The sequence below is a fragment of the Patiria miniata genome, unplaced genomic scaffold (genome assembly GCF_015706575.1).
Source record: "Patiria miniata isolate m_02_andy unplaced genomic scaffold, ASM1570657v1 HiC_scaffold_18, whole genome shotgun sequence".
Classification (NCBI taxonomy): domain Eukaryota; kingdom Metazoa; phylum Echinodermata; class Asteroidea; order Valvatida; family Asterinidae; genus Patiria; species Patiria miniata.
Genome location: NW_024037056.1, coordinates 11,565,828 through 11,587,765, shown reverse-complemented (window position 1 = coordinate 11,587,765; position 21,938 = coordinate 11,565,828). Strand labels below are relative to the sequence as shown.

Here is a 21,938-nt window from a genome sequence, read left to right as displayed (position 1 = left end):
TTCAAACACCCACATTTTGGCAGATCTAGGCAGAAATCATCCATTTTTCTGGGAGGAAATACATGCAAATAAAAATCATAATTTAGACTGTTTTTACCCCATTTTCTTTGAGAAGGTACATTTGTTCCTTAATCCAATTGGAATGTGTTCAGGGTGACCTTAGGCATCTTTCCTGCAAGTTTCAAGGAATTTCATTTTTTGGCCAAAATTGAAAAAAAAAACAAGGGGTTAGCCTTACATTTTCATCAAAATTTGGCCAAAAAATAACTTTTCTCCAAACAACGCAGAAACTCCTCTGGAGACGGGTGGAGCATGAATCAATATTCAAACACCCACATTTTGGCAGATCTAGGTAGAAATCATCCATTTTTCTGGGAGGAAATACATGTAAATAAAAATCGTAATTTTGACTGTTTTTACCCCAAATTTTCGGCCAAATTTTCTTTGCGAAGGCATATCTGTTCCTAAATCCAATTGGAATGTGTTCAGGGTGACCTGATGCATCTTTCCTGCAAGTTTCAAGGAATTTCATTTTTTGGCCAAAATTGAAAAAAAAACAAGGGGTTAGCCTTACATTTTTATCAAAATTTGGCCAAAAAATAACTTTTCTCCAAACAACGCAGAAACTCCTCTGGAGACGGGTGGAGCATGAATCAATATTCAAACACCCACATTTTGGCAGATCTAGGCAGAAATCATCCATTTTTCTGGGAAGAAATACATGTAAATAAAAATCATAATTTTGACTCTTTTTACCCCAAATTTTCGGCCAAATTTTCTTTGCGAAGGCACATCTGTTCCTAAATCCAATTGGAATGTGTTCAGGGTGACCTTAGGCATCTTTCCTGCAAGTTTCAAGGAATTTCATTTTTTGGCCAAAATTGTAAAAAAAAACAAGGGGTTAGCCTTACATTTTTATCAAAATTTGGCCAAAAAATGACTTTTCTCCAAACAACGCAGAAATTCCTCTGGAGACGGTAGGAGCATGAATCAATATTCAAACACCCACATTTTGGCATATCTAGGCAGAAATCATCCATTTTTCTGGGAGGAAATACATGCAAATAAAAATCATAATTTCGACTGTTTTTACCCCAAATTTTCGGCCAAATTTTCTTTGAGAAGGCACATCTGTTCCTAAATCCAATTGGAATGTGTTCAGGGTGACCTTAGGCATCTTTCCTGCAAGTTTCAAGGAATTTCATTTTTTGGCCAAAATTGTAAAAAAAACAAGGGGTTAGCCTTACATTTTTATCAAAATTTGGCCAAAAAATGACTTTTCTCCGAACAACGCAGAAATTCCTCTGGAGACGGTAGGAGCATGAATCAATATTCAAACACCCACATTTTGGCAGATCTAGGCAGAAATCATCCATTTTTTCTGGGAGGAAATACATGCAAATAAAAATCATAATTTCGACTGTTTTTACCCCAAATTTTCGGCGAAATTTTCTTTGAGAAGGCACATCTGTTCCTAAATCCAATTGGAATGTGTTCAGGGTGACCTGATGCATCTTTCCTGCAAGTTTCAAGGAATTTCATTTTTTGGCCAAAATTGAAAAAAAAACAAGGGGTTAGCCTTACATTTTTATCAAAATTTGGCCCAAAAAATGACTTTTCTCCAAACAACGCAGAAATTCCTCTGGAGACGGGTGGAGCATGAATCAATATTCAAACACCCACATTTTGGCAGATCTAGGCAGAAATCATCCATTTTTCTGGGAGGAAATACATGTAAATAAAAATCATAATTTAGACTGTTTTTACCCCATTTTCTTTGAGAAGGTACATCTGTTCCTAAATCCAATTGGAATGTGTTCAGGGTGACCTTAGGCATCTTTCCTGCAAGTTTCAAGGAATTTCATTTTTTGGCCAAAATTGAAAAAAAAACAAGGGGTTAGCCTTACATTTTTATCAAAATTTGGCCAAAAAATAACTTTTCTCCAAACAACGCAGAAATTCCTCTGGAGACGAGTGGAGCATGAATCAATATTCAAACACCCACATTTTGGCAGATCTAGGCAGAAATCATCCATTTTTCTGGGAGGAAATACATGTAAATAAAAATCATAATTTTGACTGTTTTTACCCCAAATTTTCGGCCAAATTTTCTTTGCGAAGGCATATCTGTTCCTAAATCCGATTGGAATGTGTTCAGGGTGACCTGATGCATCTTTCTTGCAAGTTTCAAGGAACTTCATTTTTTGGCCAAAATTGAAAAAAAAACAAGGGGTTAGCCTTACATTTTTATCAAAATTTGGCCAAAAAATAACTTTTCTCCAAACAACGCAGAAATTCCTCTGGAGACGGGTGGAGCATGAATCAATATTCAAACACCCACATTTTGGCAGATCTAGGCAGAAATCATCCATTTTCCTGGGAGGAAATACATGTAAAAAGAAATCATAATTTTGACTGTTTTTACCCCAAATTTTCGGCCAAATTTTCTTTGCGAAGGCACATCTGTTCCTAAATCCAATTGGAATGTGTTCAGGGTGACCTTAGGCATCTTTCCTGCAAGTTTCAAGGAATTTCATTTTTTGGCCAAAATTGTAAAAAAACAAGGGGTTAGCCTTACATTTTTATCAAAATTTGGCCAAAAAAATGACTTTTCTCCAAACAACGCAGAAATTCCTCTGGAGACGGTAGGAGCATGAATCAATATTCAAACACCCACATTTTGGCAGATTTAGGCAGAAATCATCCATTTTTCTGGGAGGAAATACATGCAAATAAAAATCATAATTTCGACTGTTTTTACCCCAAATTTTCGGCCAAATTTTCTTTGCGAAGGCACATCTGTTCCTAAATCCAATTGGAATGTGTTCAGGGTGACCTTAGGCATCTTTCCTGCAAGTTTCAAGGAATTTCATTTTTTGGCCAAAATTGAAAAAAAACAAGGGGTTAGCCTTACATTTTTATCAAAATTTGGCCAAAAAAATGACTTTTCTCCAAACAACGCAGAAATTCCTCTGGAGACGGTAGGAGCATGAATCAATATTCAAACACCCACATTTTGGCAGATCTAGGCAGAAATCATCCATTTTTCTGGGAGGAAATACATGTAAATAAAAATCATAATTTTGACTGTTTTTACCCCAAATTTTCGGCCAAATTTTCTTTGCGAAGGCACATCTGTTCCTAAATCCAATTGGAATGTGTTCAGGGTGACCTTTGGCATCTTTCCTGCAAGTTTCAAGGAATTTCATTTTTTGGCCAAAATTGAAAAAAAAACAAGGGGTTAGCCTTACATTTTTATCAAAATTTGGCCCAAAAAATGACTTTTCTCCAAACAACGCAGAAATTCCTCTGGAGACGGGTGGAGCATGAATCAATATTCAAACACCCACATTTTGGCAGATCTAGGCAGAAATCATCCATTTTTCTGGGAGGAAATACATGTAAATAAAAATCATAATTTAGACTGTTTTTACCCCATTTTCTTTGAGAAGGTACATCTGTTCCTAAATCCAATTGGAATGTGTTCAGGGTGACCTTAGGCATCTTTCCTGCAAGTTTCAAGGAATTTCATTTTTTGGCCAAAATTGAAAAAAAAACAAGGGGTTAGCCTTACATTTTTATCAAAATTTGGCCAAAAAATAACTTTTCTCCAAACAACGCAGAAATTCCTCTGGAGACGAGTGGAGCATGAATCAATATTCAAACACCCACATTTTGGCAGATCTAGGCAGAAATCATCCATTTTTCTGGGAGGAAATACATGTAAATAAAAATCATAATTTTGACTGTTTTTACCCCATTTTCTTTGAGAAGGTACATCTGTTCCTAAATCCAATTGGAATGTGTTCAGGGTGACCTTATACTAAGGCATCTTTCCTGCAAGTTTCAAGGAATTTCATTTTTTGGCCAAAATTGAAAAAAAAACAAGGGGTTAGCCTTACATTTTTATCAAAATTTGGCCAAAAAATAACTTTTCTCCAAACAACGCAGAAATTCCTCTGGAGACGAGTGGAGCATGAATCAATATTCAAACACCCACATTTTGGCAGATCTAGGCAGAAATCATCCATTTTTCTGGGAGGAAATACATGTAAATAAAAATCATAATTTTGACTGTTTTTACCCCAAATTTTCGGCCAAATTTTCTTTGCGAAGGCATATCTGTTCCTAAATCCGATTGGAATGTGTTCAGGGTGACCTGATGCATCTTTCTTGCAAGTTTCAAGGAACTTCATTTTTTGGCCAAAATTGAAAAAAAAACAAGGGGTTAGCCTTACATTTTTATCAAAATTTGGCCAAAAAATAACTTTTCTCCAAACAACGCAGAAATTCCTCTGGAGACGGGTGGAGCATGAATCAATATTCAAACACCCACATTTTGGCAGATCTAGGCAGAAATCATCCATTTTCCTGGGAGGAAATACATGTAAAAAGAAATCATAATTTTGACTGTTTTTACCCCAAATTTTCGGCCAAATTTTCTTTGCGAAGGCACATCTGTTCCTAAATCCAATTGGAATGTGTTCAGGGTGACCTTAGGCATCTTTCCTGCAAGTTTCAAGGAATTTCATTTTTTGGCCAAAATTGTAAAAAAACAAGGGGTTAGCCTTACATTTTTATCAAAATTTGGCCAAAAAAATGACTTTTCTCCAAACAACGCAGAAATTCCTCTGGAGACGGTAGGAGCATGAATCAATATTCAAACACCCACATTTTGGCAGATTTAGGCAGAAATCATCCATTTTTCTGGGAGGAAATACATGCAAATAAAAATCATAATTTCGACTGTTTTTACCCCAAATTTTCGGCCAAATTTTCTTTGCGAAGGCACATCTGTTCCTAAATCCAATTGGAATGTGTTCAGGGTGACCTTAGGCATCTTTCCTGCAAGTTTCAAGGAATTTCATTTTTTGGCCAAAATTGAAAAAAAACAAGGGGTTAGCCTTACATTTTTATCAAAATTTGGCCAAAAAAATGACTTTTCTCCAAACAACGCAGAAATTCCTCTGGAGACGGTAGGAGCATGAATCAATATTCAAACACCCACATTTTGGCAGATCTAGGCAGAAATCATCCATTTTTCTGGGAGGAAATACATGTAAATAAAAATCATAATTTTGACTGTTTTTACCCCAAATTTTCGGCCAAATTTTCTTTGCGAAGGCACATCTGTTCCTAAATCCAATTGGAATGTGTTCAGGGTGACCTTTGGCATCTTTCCTGCAAGTTTCAAGGAATTTCATTTTTTGGCCAAAATTGAAAAAAAAACAAGGGGTTAGCCTTACATTTTTATCAAAATTTGGCCCAAAAAATGACTTTTCTCCAAACAACGCAGAAATTCCTCTGGAGACGGGTGGAGCATGAATCAATATTCAAACACCCACATTTTGGCAGATCTAGGCAGAAATCATCCATTTTTCTGGGAGGAAATACATGTAAATAAAAATCATAATTTAGACTGTTTTTACCCCATTTTCTTTGAGAAGGTACATCTGTTCCTAAATCCAATTGGAATGTGTTCAGGGTGACCTTAGGCATCTTTCCTGCAAGTTTCAAGGAATTTCATTTTTTGGCCAAAATTGAAAAAAAAACAAGGGGTTAGCCTTACATTTTTATCAAAATTTGGCCAAAAAATAACTTTTCTCCAAACAACGCAGAAATTCCTCTGGAGACGAGTGGAGCATGAATCAATATTCAAACACCCACATTTTGGCAGATCTAGGCAGAAATCATCCATTTTTCTGGGAGGAAATACATGTAAATAAAAATCATAATTTTGACTGTTTTTACCCCAAATTTTCGGCCAAATTTTCTTTGCGAAGGCATATCTGTTCCTAAATCCAATTGGAATGTGTTCAGGGTGACCTGATGCATCTTTCTTGCAAGTTTCAAGGAACTTCATTTTTTGGCCAAAATTGAAAAAAAAACAAGGGGTTAGCCTTACATTTTTATCAAAATTTGGCCAAAAAATAACTTTTCTCCAAACAACGCAGAAATTCCTCTGGAGACGGGTGGAGCATGAATCAATATTCAAACACCCACATTTTGGCAGATCTAGGCAGAAATCATCCATTTTCCTGGGAGGAAATACATGTAAAAAGAAATCATAATTTTGACTGTTTTTACCCCAAATTTTCGGCCAAATTTTCTTTGCGAAGGCACATCTGTTCCTAAATCCAATTGGAATGTGTTCAGGGTGACCTTAGGCATCTTTCCTGCAAGTTTCAAGGAATTTCATTTTTTGGCCAAAATTGTAAAAAAACAAGGGGTTAGCCTTACATTTTTATCAAAATTTGGCCAAAAAAATGACTTTTCTCCAAACAACGCAGAAATTCCTCTGGAGACGGTAGGAGCATGAATCAATATTCAAACACCCACATTTTGGCAGATCTAGGCAGAAATCATCCATTTTTCTGGGAGGAAATACATGCAAATAAAAATCATAATTTCGACTGTTTTTACCCCAAATTTTCGGCCAAATTTTCTTTGCGAAGGCACATCTGTTCCTAAATCCAATTGGAATGTGTTCAGGGTGACCTTAGGCATCTTTCCTGCAAGTTTCAAGGAATTTCATTTTTTGGCCAAAATTGAAAAAAAACAAGGGGTTAGCCTTACATTTTTATCAAAATTTGGCCAAAAAAATGACTTTTCTCCAAACAACGCAGAAATTCCTCTGGAGACGGTAGGAGCATGAATCAATATTCAAACACCCACATTTTGGCAGATTTAGGCAGAAATCATCCATTTTTATGGGAGGAAATACATGTAAATAAAAATCATAATTTTGACTGTTTTTACCCCAAATTTTCGGCCAAATTATCTTTACGAAGGCACATCTGTTCCTAAATCCAATTGGAATGTGTTCAGGGTGACCTTAGGCATCTTTCCTGCAAGTTTCAAGGAATTTCATTTTTTGGCCAAAATTGTAAAAAAACAAGGGGTTAGCCTTACATTTTTATCAAAATTTGGCCAAAAAATGACTTTTCTCCAAACAACGCAGAAATTCCTCTGGAGACGGTAGGAGCATGAATCAATATTCAAACACCCACATTTTGGCAGATTTAGGCAGAAATCATCCATTTTTCTGGGAGGAAATACATGTAAATAAAAATCATAATTTTGACTGTTTTTACCCCAAATTTTCGGCCAAATTATCTTTACGAAGGCACATCTGTTCCTAAATCCAATTGGAATGTGTTCAGGGTGACCTTAGGCATCTTTCCTGCAAGTTTCAAGGAATTTCATTTTTTGGCCAAAATTGTAAAAAAACAAGGGGTTAGCCTTACATTTTTATCAAAATTTGGCCAAAAAATAACTTTTCTCCAAACAACGCAGAAATTCCTCTGGAGACGGGTGGAGCATGAATCAATATTCAAACACCCACATTTTGGCAGATCTAGGCAGAAATCATCCATTTTCCTGGGAGGAAATACATGTAAAAAGAAATCATAATTTTGACTGTTTTTACCCCAAATTTTCGGCCAAATTTTCTTTGCGAAGGCACATCTGTTCCTAAATCCAATTGGAATGTGTTCAGGGTGACCTTAGGCATCTTTCCTGCAAGTTTCAAGGAATTTCATTTTTTGGCCAAAATTGTAAAAAAACAAGGGGTTAGCCTTACATTTTTATCAAAATTTGGCCAAAAAAATGACTTTTCTCCAAACAACGCAGAAATTCCTCTGGAGACGGTAGGAGCATGAATCAATATTCAAACACCCACATTTTGGCAGATTTAGGCAGAAATCATCCATTTTTCTGGGAGGAAATACATGCAAATAAAAATCATAATTTCGACTGTTTTTACCCCAAATTTTCGGCCAAATTTTCTTTGCGAAGGCACATCTGTTCCTAAATCCAATTGGAATGTGTTCAGGGTGACCTTAGGCATCTTTCCTGCAAGTTTCAAGGAATTTCATTTTTTGGCCAAAATTGAAAAAAAACAAGGGGTTAGCCTTACATTTTTATCAAAATTTGGCCAAAAAAATGACTTTTCTCCAAACAACGCAGAAATTCCTCTGGAGACGGTAGGAGCATGAATCAATATTCAAACACCCACATTTTGGCAGATCTAGGCAGAAATCATCCATTTTTCTGGGAGGAAATACATGTAAATAAAAATCATAATTTTGACTGTTTTTACCCCAAATTTTCGGCCAAATTTTCTTTGCGAAGGCACATCTGTTCCTAAATCCAATTGGAATGTGTTCAGGGTGACCTTTGGCATCTTTCCTGCAAGTTTCAAGGAATTTCATTTTTTGGCCAAAATTGAAAAAAAAACAAGGGGTTAGCCTTACATTTTTATCAAAATTTGGCCCAAAAAATGACTTTTCTCCAAACAACGCAGAAATTCCTCTGGAGACGGGTGGAGCATGAATCAATATTCAAACACCCACATTTTGGCAGATCTAGGCAGAAATCATCCATTTTTCTGGGAGGAAATACATGTAAATAAAAATCATAATTTAGACTGTTTTTACCCCATTTTCTTTGAGAAGGTACATCTGTTCCTAAATCCAATTGGAATGTGTTCAGGGTGACCTTAGGCATCTTTCCTGCAAGTTTCAAGGAATTTCATTTTTTGGCCAAAATTGAAAAAAAAACAAGGGGTTAGCCTTACATTTTTATCAAAATTTGGCCAAAAAATAACTTTTCTCCAAACAACGCAGAAATTCCTCTGGAGACGAGTGGAGCATGAATCAATATTCAAACACCCACATTTTGGCAGATCTAGGCAGAAATCATCCATTTTTCTGGGAGGAAATACATGTAAATAAAAATCATAATTTTGACTGTTTTTACCCCAAATTTTCGGCCAAATTTTCTTTGCGAAGGCATATCTGTTCCTAAATCCAATTGGAATGTGTTCAGGGTGACCTGATGCATCTTTCTTGCAAGTTTCAAGGAACTTCATTTTTTTGCCAAAATTGAAAAAAAAACAAGGGGTTAGCCTTACATTTTTATCAAAATTTGGCCAAAAAATAACTTTTCTCCAAACAACGCAGAAATTCCTCTGGAGACGGGTGGAGCATGAATCAATATTCAAACACCCACATTTTGGCAGATCTAGGCAGAAATCATCCATTTTCCTGGGAGGAAATACATGTAAAAAGAAATCATAATTTTGACTGTTTTTACCCCAAATTTTCGGCCAAATTTTCTTTGCGAAGGCACATCTGTTCCTAAATCCAATTGGAATGTGTTCAGGGTGACCTTAGGCATCTTTCCTGCAAGTTTCAAGGAATTTCATTTTTTGGCCAAAATTGTAAAAAAACAAGGGGTTAGCCTTACATTTTTATCAAAATTTGGCCAAAAAAATGACTTTTCTCCAAACAACGCAGAAATTCCTCTGGAGACGGTAGGAGCATGAATCAATATTCAAACACCCACATTTTGGCAGATCTAGGCAGAAATCATCCATTTTTCTGGGAGGAAATACATGCAAATAAAAATCATAATTTCGACTGTTTTTACCCCAAATTTTCGGCCAAATTTTCTTTGCGAAGGCACATCTGTTCCTAAATCCAATTGGAATGTGTTCAGGGTGACCTTAGGCATCTTTCCTGCAAGTTTCAAGGAATTTCATTTTTTGGCCAAAATTGAAAAAAAACAAGGGGTTAGCCTTACATTTTTATCAAAATTTGGCCAAAAAAATGACTTTTCTCCAAACAACGCAGAAATTCCTCTGGAGACGGTAGGAGCATGAATCAATATTCAAACACCCACATTTTGGCAGATTTAGGCAGAAATCATCCATTTTTATGGGAGGAAATACATGTAAATAAAAATCATAATTTTGACTGTTTTTACCCCAAATTTTCGGCCAAATTATCTTTACGAAGGCACATCTGTTCCTAAATCCAATTGGAATGTGTTCAGGGTGACCTTAGGCATCTTTCCTGCAAGTTTCAAGGAATTTCATTTTTTGGCCAAAATTGTAAAAAAACAAGGGGTTAGCCTTACATTTTTATCAAAATTGGCCCAAAAAATGACTTTTCTCCAAACAACGCAGAAATTCCTCTGGAGACGGTAGGAGCATGAATCAATATTCAAACACCCACATTTTGGCAGATCTAGGCAGAAATCATCCATTTTTCTGGGAGGAAATACATGCAAATAAAAATCATAATTTCGACTGTTTTTACCCCAAATTTTCGGCCAAATTTTCTTTGCGAAGGCACATCTGTTCCTAAATCCAATTGGAATGTGTTCAGGGTGACCTTAGGCATCTTTCCTGCAGGTTTCAAGGAATTTCATTTTTTGGCCAAAATTGAAAAAAAACAAGGGGTTAGCCTTACATTTTTATCAAAATTTGGCCAAAAAAATGACTTTTCTCCAAACAACGCAGAAATTCCTCTGGAGACGGTAGGAGCATGAATCAATATTCAAACACCCACATTTTGGCAGATCTAGGCAGAAATCATCCATTTTTCTGGGAGGAAATACATGTAAATAAAAATCATAATTTTGACTGTTTTTACCCCAAATTTTCGGCCAAATTTTCTTTGCGAAGGCACATCTGTTCCTAAATCCAATTGGAATGTGTTCAGGGTGACCTTTGGCATCTTTCCTGCAAGTTTCAAGGAATTTCATTTTTTGGCCAAAATTGAAAAAAAACAAGGGGTTAGCCTTACATTTTTATCAAAATTTGGCCAAAAAAATGACTTTTCTCCAAACAACGCAGAAATTCCTCTGGAGACGGTAGGAGCATGAATCAATATTCAAACACCCACATTTTGGCAGATCTAGGCAGAAATCATCCATTTTTCTGGGAGGAAATACATGCAAATAAAAATCATAATTTTGACTGTTTTTACCCCATTTTCTTTGAGAAGGTACATCTGTTCCTAAATCCAATTGGAATGTGTTCAGGGTGACCTTAGGCATCTTTCCTGCAAGTTTCAAGGAATTTCATTTTTTGGCCAAAATTGAAAAAAAAACAAGGGGTTAGCCTTACATTTTTATCAAAATTTGGCCAAAAAATAACTTTTCTCCAAACAACGCAGAAACTCCTCTGGAGACGGGTGGAGCATGAATCAATATTCAAACACCCACATTTTGGCAGATCTAGGCAGAAATCATCCATTTTTTCTGGGAGGAAATACATGTAAAGAAAAATCATAATTTTGACTGTTTTTACCCCAAATTTTCGGCCAAATTTTCTTTGCGAAGGCATATCTGTTCCTAAATCCAATTGGAATGTGTTCAGGGTGACCTGATGCAACTTTCCTGCAAGTTTCAAGGAACTTCATTTTTTTGCCAAAATTGAAAAAAAAACAAGGGGTTAGCCTTACATTTTTATCAAAATTTGGCCAAAAAATAACTTTTCTCCAAACAACGCAGAAATTCCTCTGGAGACGGGTGGAGCATGAATCAATATTCAAACACCCACATTTTGGCAGATCTAGGCAGAAATCATCCATTTTCCTGGGAGGAAATACATGTAAATAAAAATCATAATTTTGACTGTTTTTACCCCAAATTTTCGGCCAAATTTTCTTTGCGAAGGCACATCTGTTCCTAAATCCAATTGGAATGTGTTCAGGGTGACCTTAGGCATCTTTCCTGCAAGTTTCAAGAAATTTCATTTTTTGGCCAAAATTGTAAAAAAACAAGGGGTTAGCCTTACATTTTTATCAAAATTTGGCCCAAAAAATGACTTTTCTCCAAACAACGCAGAAATTCCTCTGGAGACGGTAGGAGCATGAATCAATATTCAAACACCCACATTTTGGCAGATCTAGGCAGAAATCATCCATTTTTCTGGGAGGAAATACATGCAAATAAAAATCATAATTTCGACTGTTTTTACCCCAATTTTCGGCGAAATTTTCTTTGAGAAGGCACATCTGTTCCTAAATCCAATTGGAATGTGTTCAGGGTGACCTTAGGCATCTTTCCTGCAAGTTTCAAGGAATTTCATTTTTTGGCCAAAATTGAAAAAAAAACAAGGGGTTAGCCTTACATTTTTATCAAAATTTGGCCAAAAAATAACTTTTCTCCAAACAACGCAGAAATTCCTCTGGAGACGGGTGGAGCATGAATCAATATTCAAACACCCACATTTTGGCAGATCTAGGCAGAAATCATCCATTTTCCTGGGAGGAAATACATGTAAAAAGAAATCATAATTTTGACTGTTTTTACCCCAAATTTTCGGCCAAATTTTCTTTGCGAAGGCACATCTGTTCCTAAATCCAATTGGAATGTGTTCAGGGTGACCTTAGGCATCTTTCCTGCAAGTTTCAAGGAACTTCATTTTTGGCCAAAATTGAAAAAAAACAAGGGGTTAGCCTTACATTTTTATCAAAATTTGGCCAAAAAATAACTTTTCTCCAAACAACGCAGAAATTCCTCTGGAGACGGGTGGAGCATGAATCAATATTCAAACACCCACATTTTGGCAGATCTAGGCAGAAATCATCCATTTTCCTGGGAGGAAATACATGTAAAAAGAAATCATAATTTTGACTGTTTTTACCCCATTTTCTTTGAGAAGGTACATCTGTTCCTTAATCCAATTGGAATGTGTTCAGGGTGACCTGATGCATCTTTCCTGCAAGTTTCAAGGAACTTCATTTTTTGGCCAAAATTGAAAAAAAACAAGGGGTTAGCCTTACATTTTTATCAAAATTTGGCCAAAAAATAACTTTTCTCCAAACAACGCAGAAATTCCTCTGGAGACGGGTGGAGCATGAATCAATATTCAAACACCCACATTTTGGCAGATCTAGGCAGAAATCATCCATTTTCCTGGGAGGAAATACATGTAAAAAGAAATCATAATTTTGACTGTTTTTACCCCAAATTTTCGGCCAAATTTTCTTTGCGAAGGCACATCTGTTCCTAAATCCAATTGGAATGTGTTCAGGGTGACCTTAGGCATCTTTCCTGCAAGTTTCAAGGAATTTCATTTTTTGGCCAAAATTGTAAAAAAACAAGGGGTTAGCCTTACATTTTTATCAAAATTTGGCCAAAAAAATGACTTTTCTCCAAACAACGCAGAAATTCCTCTGGAGACGGTAGGAGCATGAATCAATATTCAAACACCCACATTTTGGCAGATCTAGGCAGAAATCATCCATTTTTCTGGGAGGAAATACATGCAAATAAAAATCATAATTTCGACTGTTTTTACCCCAAATTTTCGGCCAAATTTTCTTTGCGAAGGCACATCTGTTCCTAAATCCAATTGGAATGTGTTCAGGGTGACCTTAGGCATCTTTCCTGCAAGTTTCAAGGAATTTCATTTTTTGGCCAAAATTGAAAAAAAACAAGGGGTTAGCCTTACATTTTTATCAAAATTTGGCCAAAAAAATGACTTTTCTCCAAACAACGCAGAAATTCCTCTGGAGACGGTAGGAGCATGAATCAATATTCAAACACCCACATTTTGGCAGATCTAGGCAGAAATCATCCATTTTTATGGGAGGAAATACATGTAAATAAAAATCATAATTTTGACTGTTTTTACCCCAAATTTTCGGCCAAATTATCTTTGCGAAGGCACATCTGTTCCTAAATCCAATTGGAATGTGTTGAGGGTGACCTTAGGCATCTTTCCTGCAAGTTTCAAGGAATTTCATTTTTTGGCCAAAATTGTAAAAAAACAAGGGGTTAGCCTTACATTTTTATCAAAATTTGGCCAAAAAAAATGACTTTTCTCCAAACAACGCAGAAATTCCTCTGGAGACGGTAGGAGCATGAATCAATATTCAAACACCCACATTTTGGCAGATCTAGGCAGAAATCATCCATTTTTCTGGGAGGAAATACATGCAAATAAAAATCATAATTTCGACTGTTTTTACCCCAAATTTTCGGCCAAATTTTCTTTGCGAAGGCACATCTGTTCCTAAATCCAATTGGAATGTGTTCAGGGTGACCTTAGGCATCTTTCCTGCAGGTTTCAAGGAATTTCATTTTTTGGCCAAAATTGAAAAAAAACAAGGGGTTAGCCTTACATTTTTATCAAAATTTGGCCAAAAAAATGACTTTTCTCCAAACAACGCAGAAATTCCTCTGGAGACGGTAGGAGCATGAATCAATATTCAAACACCCACATTTTGGCAGATCTAGGCAGAAATCATCCATTTTTCTGGGAGGAAATACATGTAAATAAAAATCATAATTTTGACTGTTTTTACCCCAAATTTTCGGCCAAATTTTCTTTGCGAAGGCACATCTGTTCCTAAATCCAATTGGAATGTGTTCAGGGTGACCTTAGGCATCTTTCCTGCAGGTTTCAAGGAATTTCATTTTTTGGCCAAAATTGAAAAAAACAAGGGGTTAGCCTTACATTTTTATCAAAATTTGGCCAAAAAAATGACTTTTCTCCAAACAACGCAGAAATTCCTCTGGAGACGGTAGGAGCATGAATCAATATTCAAACACCCACATTTTGGCAGATCTAGGCAGAAATCATCCATTTTTCTGGGAGGAAATACATGTAAATAAAAATCATAATTTTGACTGTTTTTACCCCAAATTTTCGGCCAAATTTTCTTTGCGAAGGCACATCTGTTCCTAAATCCAATTGGAATGTGTTCAGGGTGACCTTAGGCATCTTTCCTGCAAGTTTCAAGGAACTTCATTTTTTGGCCAAAATTGAAAAAAAACAAGGGGTTAGCCTTACATTTTTATCAAAATTTGGCCAAAAAATAACTTTTCTCCAAACAACGCAGAAATTCCTCTGGAGACGGGTGGAGCATGAATCAATATTCAAATACCCACATTTTGGCAGATCTAGGCAGAAATCATCCATTTTCCTGGGAGGAAATACATGTAAAAAGATATCATAATTTTGACTGTTTTTACCCCATTTTCTTTGAGAAGGTACATCTGTTCCTAAATCCAATTGGAATGTGTTCAGGGTGACCTGATGCATCTTTCCTGCAAGTTTCAAGGAACTTCATTTTTTGGCCAAAATTGAAAAAAAACAAGGGGTTAGCCTTACATTTTTATCAAAATTTGGCCAAAAAATAACTTTTCTCCAAACAACGCAGAAATTCCTCTGGAGACGGGTGGAGCATGAATCAATATTCAAACACCCACATTTTGGCAGATCTAGGCAGAAATCATCCATTTTCCTGGGAGGAAATACATGTAAAAAGAAATCATAATTTTGACTGTTTTTACCCCAAATTTTCGGCCAAATTTTCTTTGCGAAGGCACATCTGTTCCTAAATCCAATTGGAATGTGTTCAGGGTGACCTTAGGCATCTTTCCTGCAAGTTTCAAGGAATTTCATTTTTTGGCCAAAATTGTAAAAAAACAAGGGGTTAGCCTTACATTTTTATCAAAATTTGGCCCAAAAAATGACTTTTCTCCAAACAACGCAGAAATTCCTCTGGAGACGGTAGGAGCATGAATCAATATTCAAACACCCACATTTTGGCAGATCTAGGCAGAAATCATCCATTTTTCTGGGAGGAAATACATGCAAATAAAAATCATAATTTCGACTGTTTTTACCCCAAATTTTCGGCCAAATTTTCTTTGCGAAGGCACATCTGTTCCTAAATCCAATTGGAATGTGTTCAGGGTGACCTTAGGCATCTTTCCTGCAAGTTTCAAGGAATTTCATTTTTTGGCCAAAATTGAAAAAAAACAAGGGGTTAGCCTTACATTTTTATCAAAATTTGGCCAAAAAAATGACTTTTCTCCAAACAACGCAGAAATTCCTCTGGAGACGGTAGGAGCATGAATCAATATTCAAACACCCACATTTTGGCAGATCTAGGCAGAAATCATCCATTTTTATGGGAGGAAATACATGTAAATAAAAATCATAATTTTGACTGTTTTTACCCCAAATTTTCGGCCAAATTATCTTTGCGAAGGCACATCTGTTCCTAAATCCAATTGGAATGTGTTCAGGGTGACCTTAGGCATCTTTCCTGCAAGTTTCAAGGAATTTCATTTTTTGGCCAAAATTGTAAAAAAAACAAGGGGTTAGCCTTACATTTTTATCAAAATTTGGCCAAAAAAATGACTTTTCTCCAAACAACGCAGAAATTCCTCTGGAGACGGTAGGAGCATGAATCAATATTCAAACACCCACATTTTGGCAGATCTAGGCAGAAATCATCCATTTTTCTGGGAGGAAATACATGCAAATAAAAATCATAATTTCGACTGTTTTTACCCCAAATTTTCGGCCAAATTTTCTTTGCGAAGGCACATCTGTTCCTAAATCCAATTGGAATGTGTTCAGGGTGACCTTAGGCATCTTTCCTGCAGGTTTCAAGGAATTTCATTTTTTGGCCAAAATTGAAAAAAAACAAGGGGTTAGCCTTACATTTTTATCAAAATTTGGCCAAAAAAATGACTTTTCTCCAAACAACGCAGAAATTCCTCTGGAGACGGTAGGAGCATGAATCAATATTCAAACACCCACATTTTGGCAGATCTAGGCAGAAATCATCCATTTTTCTGGGAGGAAATACATGTAAATAAAAATCATAATTTTGACTGTTTTTACCCCAAATTTTCGGCCAAATTTTCTTTGCGAAGGCACATCTGTTCCTAAATCCAATTGGAATGTGTTCAGGGTGACCTTAGGCATCTTTCCTGCAAGTTTCAAGGAATTTCATTTTTTGGCCAAAATTGAAAAAAAACAAGGGGTTAGCCTTACATTTTTATCAAAATTTGGCCAAAAAAATGACTTTTCTCCAAACAACGCAGAAATTCCTCTGGAGACGGTAGGAGCATGAATCAATATTCAAACACCCACATTTTGGCAGATCTAGGCAGAAATCATCCATTTTTCTGGGAGGAAATACATGCAAATAAAAATCATAATTTTGACTGTTTTTACCCCATTTTCTTTGAGAAGGTACATCTGTTCCTAAATCCAATTGGAATGTGTTCAGGGTGACCTTAGGCATCTTTCCTGCAAGTTTCAAGGAATTTCATTTTTTGGCCAAAATTGAAAAAAAAACAAGGGGTTAGCCTTACATTTTTATCAAAATTTGGCCAAAAAATAACTTTTCTCCAAACAACGCAGAAACTCCTCTGGAGACGGGTGGAGCATGAATCAATATTCAAACACCCACATTTTGGCAGATCTAGGCAGAAATCATCCATTTTTTCTGGGAGGAAATACATGTAAATAAAAATCATAATTTTGACTGTTTTTACCCCAAATTTTCGGCCAAATTTTCTTTGCGAAGGCATATCTGTTCCTAAATCCAATTGGAATGTGTTCAGGGTGACCTGATGCATCTTTCCTGCAAGTTTCAAGGAACTTCATTTTTTGGCCAAAATTGAAAAAAAAACAAGGGGTTAGCCTTACATTTTTATCAAAATTTGGCCAAAAAATAACTTTTCTCCAAACAACGCAGAAATTCCTCTGGAGACGGGTGGAGCATGAATCAATATTCAAACACCCACATTTTGGCAGATCTAGGCAGAAATCATCCATTTTCCTGGGAGGAAATACATGTAAATAAAAATCATAATTTTGACTGTTTTTACCCCAAATTTTCGGCCAAATTTTCTTTGCGAAGGCACATCTGTTCCTAAATCCAATTGGAATGTGTTCAGGGTGACCTTAGGCATCTTTCCTGCAAGTTTCAAGGAATTTCATTTTTTGGCCAAAATTGTAAAAAAACAAGGGGTTAGCCTTACATTTTTATCAAAATTTGGCCAAAAAAATGACTTTTCTCCAAACAACGCAGAAATTCCTCTGGAGACGGTAGGAGCATGAATCAATATTCAAACACCCACATTTTGGCAGATCTAGGCAGAAATCATCCATTTTTCTGGGAGGAAATACATGCAAATAAAAATCATAATTTCGACTGTTTTTACCCCAATTTTCGGCGAAATTTTCTTTGAGAAGGCACATCTGTTCCTAAATCCAATTGGAATGTGTTCAGGGTGACCTTAGGCATCTTTCCTGCAAGTTTCAAGGAATTTCATTTTTTATCAAAATTTGGCCAAAAAATGACTTTTCTCCAAACAACGCAGAAATTCCTCTGGAGACAGTTGGAGCATGAATCAATATTCAAATACCCACATTTTGGCAGATCTAGGCAGAAATCATCCATTTTTTCTGGGAGGAAATACATGTAAGTAAAAATCATAATTTTGACTGTTTTTACCCCAAATTTTCGGCCAAATTTTCTTTGCGAAGGCACATCTGTTCCTAAATCCAATTGGAATGTGTTCAGGGTGACCTTAGGCATCTTTCCTGCAAGTTTCAAGGAATTTCATTTTTTGGCCAAAATTGAAAAAAAAAAGGGGTTAGCCTTACATTTTTATCAAAATTTGGCCAAAAAATGACTTTTCTCCAAACAACGCAGAAATTCCTCTGGAGACGGTAGGAGCATGAATCAATATTCAAACACCCACATTTTGGCAGATCTAGGCAGAAATCATCTATTTTTCTGGGAGGAAATACATGTAAAGAAAAATCATAATTTTGACTGTTTTTACCCCAAATTTTCAGCCAAATTATCTTTGTGAAGGCATATCTGTTCCTAAATCCAATTGGAATGTCTTCAGGGTGACCTTAGGCATATTTCCTGCAAGTTTCAAGGAATTTCTTTTTTTTTGGCCAAAATTGAAAACAATACAAGGGGTTAGTCTTACATTTTTAACAAAATTTTGCCATCAAATGACTTTTCTCCAAACAACGCAGAAATTCCTTTGGAGACGGGTGGAGCATGAATCGATATTCAAACACCCAAATTTTGGCAGATTTAGTCAAAAGAAACCAGAATTTTGACTGTTTTTACCCCAAATTTTCTCTTCAAAGGTACATCTGTTTTCACACCCAAATTGTAAGGAGTTGAGCTGACGTTTTGAATGAAATTTGAATAACTTAATTTGCAAGGGGGGGGGGGGAGGTAGCTTTGCATTTTATAAAAAATTCGACCCAATCACTTCGCAATAAGGGGTTAACCTTACATTTTTGAGTGAAAATCTGACCAAATATATTTTTCAAGAGGTGAACCTTACATATTGAGTAAAAGTTTTGACCAAATTAGGTTGCAAGGGGTAAACCCTTGAATTTTAATGAGTTAATTTGCAAGGGGTTAAGCTTACGTTTTGAATAAAATTTGAATAACTTTACTTGCATTTTGAAGAAAATCTGACCAAATAAAGGCGACAGGCTGAAACCTTACATTATGAATAAAAATGTTGCGAAATTAATTAATTTAAAAATATTGAATAACTTAATTTACAAGGCGTTTATCTTGCATTTTGAATTAAATTGGACAACATTAATTAAAGGGGTTTATTTTCAATGTTGAATAAAATTTGAAATTTTTTGAATAACATAATTTCAAAGGGGTTAACCTTAACATTTTCAATAAAATTGGACATAATGAATTGGAAAGGGGTTAACCTTACATTTTGTGTGAAAATTTGACCTAATTAATTTGCACCGGGTTAACCTTACATTTTAAATGTGAATAAAATAATTTGCTAGGGGTTTACCCAACATTTTTGAATGAACCTTTTGAAAAAGTTACCTTTCGGGGGTTAACCCTACATTTTGAAAAAAAAACTGACCAAATTCATTTAGCCATTTCTTTGCTAGACGGGATGCTAACAAATTACTGTGAGTACCCATTTGATACTCCTAGGTAGAGGCAAGTTTGGGTAAAGTGGCTTGCTCATAGACACAATCTACGAACTGCAGCAAGAATCAGGCATGATCACGAGTCACAAACCCTAACCACTACGCCACATATATGTACAGTAGTCAAACCATTCAATGCTGACAGGTTTTCTCCAACTTCTAAGTCAGTGCAACAATCCATAACCATAGTTCTCAGTGTTTGAAGTAACGTGGAGCAACAGCAACATAGGTGCTGGCCAATTTCAGTGAAATATTCAGCACAGTAATTTGGCCACGGTCAGAAAAAATGTGCTCAGCAAAAAATATTTAGCAGCCATAATTTCATGCCATTCCTTGCGGCTGATTCTCGGATAAGTTTTGATGAGCATATAAATTTGCTGCCCATATTTTCTTCTTAGAAGAAACTTTGCCAGCTTGTACACTCCACTTTTTAACATTTTCCAGCGATACCTAGTCCATGCATCCTTCCTGCCTTCATACAATGAAAACTTTTGCCAAAGGACGGATGTCATGAATATTCATTTCCACACCGGTCTGTTAGGCGTCGGGGGTCGGCTGCCGTGCCGCTGGTCCCCTGCAGCCGATCCCGGCCTGCTACCTTTGGCAGATCCTGGCCGGCTCCCTGCACTCGACGGTGGCCGGCTAGGCGGTGTGGACCTCGGCGTACAGGACAGACTCCCCACGACCGGCGGGCTCCAAGTTAACATGGGCCCCTTCCGCGAATCTTCGGGCTTCTCCCAAGGCGCTAGGAAATCAGGTTCCTGGAGTTTTGGACCGAAGAGCGATTCGTCCACGTAGCTCGGCGTTGGCTTGTACAATCTGGACCGAGTCCGTGGCGCTCCTCCGACTTTCACCAGAGGCGATTTGATGGGAGGGGCCCCAGATGGGGTTCGTTTTGTCTGCCCAATTAGGGTCGGGGTCGGGGCTGGATGTTGTTCCCCGTGAACGTGCCACTCGCCGCCCCCGGCTGATTTAGGTCGGGCGTTGGAGGGACTGTTCCGGGTTTGGAGATAGTGCTCACGCTGAGAGGTAAACAACGTCTCATCGGCCGAGCCGCTGTTGGAGACCTTGCGGTACTTGTAGGATTTCTTGGCTTTGTTGAGTGGGGTGCCGGTGCGCATGGTCTCGCCAGATACACTGAGGCTTGTCTCCCGGCCGCTGTCCGGCCGATTGCTTAAAGATGTCATTTCCAGGGGATTAGTGGATACTGGACATATGAAATTCTGTGGGGCAAAAACAAAATCAAATGTTGAAAGACATGTGGAAAACTTTCTCTTTTGCAATGTTTGCTATGCAATGAATACATGTTTACAACTTCAATTTTTTGGTTTGGTTTGTTACAAGGCATTCTCAAATATCTAGTTGCCATGTGATTTGTTGAGGAGATTTTGAGACTAAAGCAAAGTAAAAAAGAACACCGGTGGATCGTCCAGGTTTTTTTTTTTTAAAGAGAAGGATGAGGGCCTTTTCATTTTGTATTTTTCATTGGATAACAAATGTTCTAAAAAAAATGAAATTTAGCAGGGAAAATATTAAAATATTTAGTTGGAAAACACTTAAAGTAGCAAAAATAATCTGGGACCAGTTTACGGTCAACTCACTGCCTAAGCCTTAGGGTATTCAGCTCTAGGCATTATTGACGCGTAGCTGCATGGTGGGCGCGGCTTCGCGTTGATTTTTTTTTTTCATAATGTTTAATCTCTTACAATAACAATACTTACAAAATTAGAACACTGGTTCCCGTGAGAATCAATAGAGAAATATCTATGAATGTCAACTGTAATACTTCAGCTACCAGGTCCATCCATATTGACGCATTTAAGGGTAAAATTCGCGTTGAAATCGAGCTGAAATGTTCAGACAATGCAATGCGGTTGCTGTTTGACAACAAACTGGCATGTAGAGGTCAAGGGTCAATGTTGTTGGTAGTTTCTATTCATCAGAGGGCGCTCTTTGATTTTGACAGGACGAATGTTGGTAGTTTTTGAACGACAGAGGGCGCTCTTTGATTTTAACGGCACAAAAAATGTTAGCATTCTAAACAACAGAGGGCGCTGTTTAAATAGTTGTGCCGTTAAAATCAAAGGGCGCCCTCTGTTGTTAAGAAACTACCAATATTATTGAACGTTTCTAAACAGCAGAGGGCGGTCTTTGATTTTGGCAGCGCAAAATTTAAATGGTCAATGCAAAGCATGGTTCTCAATCACCCTCCTCTAAATAAATACAGCTATTTTTCTTTACAAAAACATCTCTTTCCATAAGAGACAAATAAAATTATCCAATAAAAAAAGTCCTTTAAACTTTTAATAGAAAATAACAACAAAAGTTATAATTATTAGCAGATGGCTAACGAAAGAAGAATTGGACTGAACTATTCTCAGAAAAG

General features: G+C 36.8%; 1 protein-coding gene across 1 annotated transcript; it reads right to left on the bottom strand.

Annotated features, from left to right (window-relative positions):
- Positions 1 to 18,949: 18,949 nt before the first annotated feature.
- Positions 18,950 to 21,485, bottom strand: LOC119724607 (RBPJ-interacting and tubulin-associated protein 1-like). Its single transcript, XM_038195723.1, has 2 exons — positions 21,274 to 21,485; positions 18,950 to 20,775 (listed from the first exon to the last, which is right to left on the bottom strand). Exon 2 carries the CDS (start codon positions 20,737 to 20,739, stop codon positions 20,071 to 20,073), a length of 669 nt encoding a protein of 222 aa, XP_038051651.1. The 5' UTR covers positions 20,740 to 20,775; positions 21,274 to 21,485; the 3' UTR covers positions 18,950 to 20,070.
- Between the last annotated feature and the right edge of the window lie 453 nt (positions 21,486 to 21,938).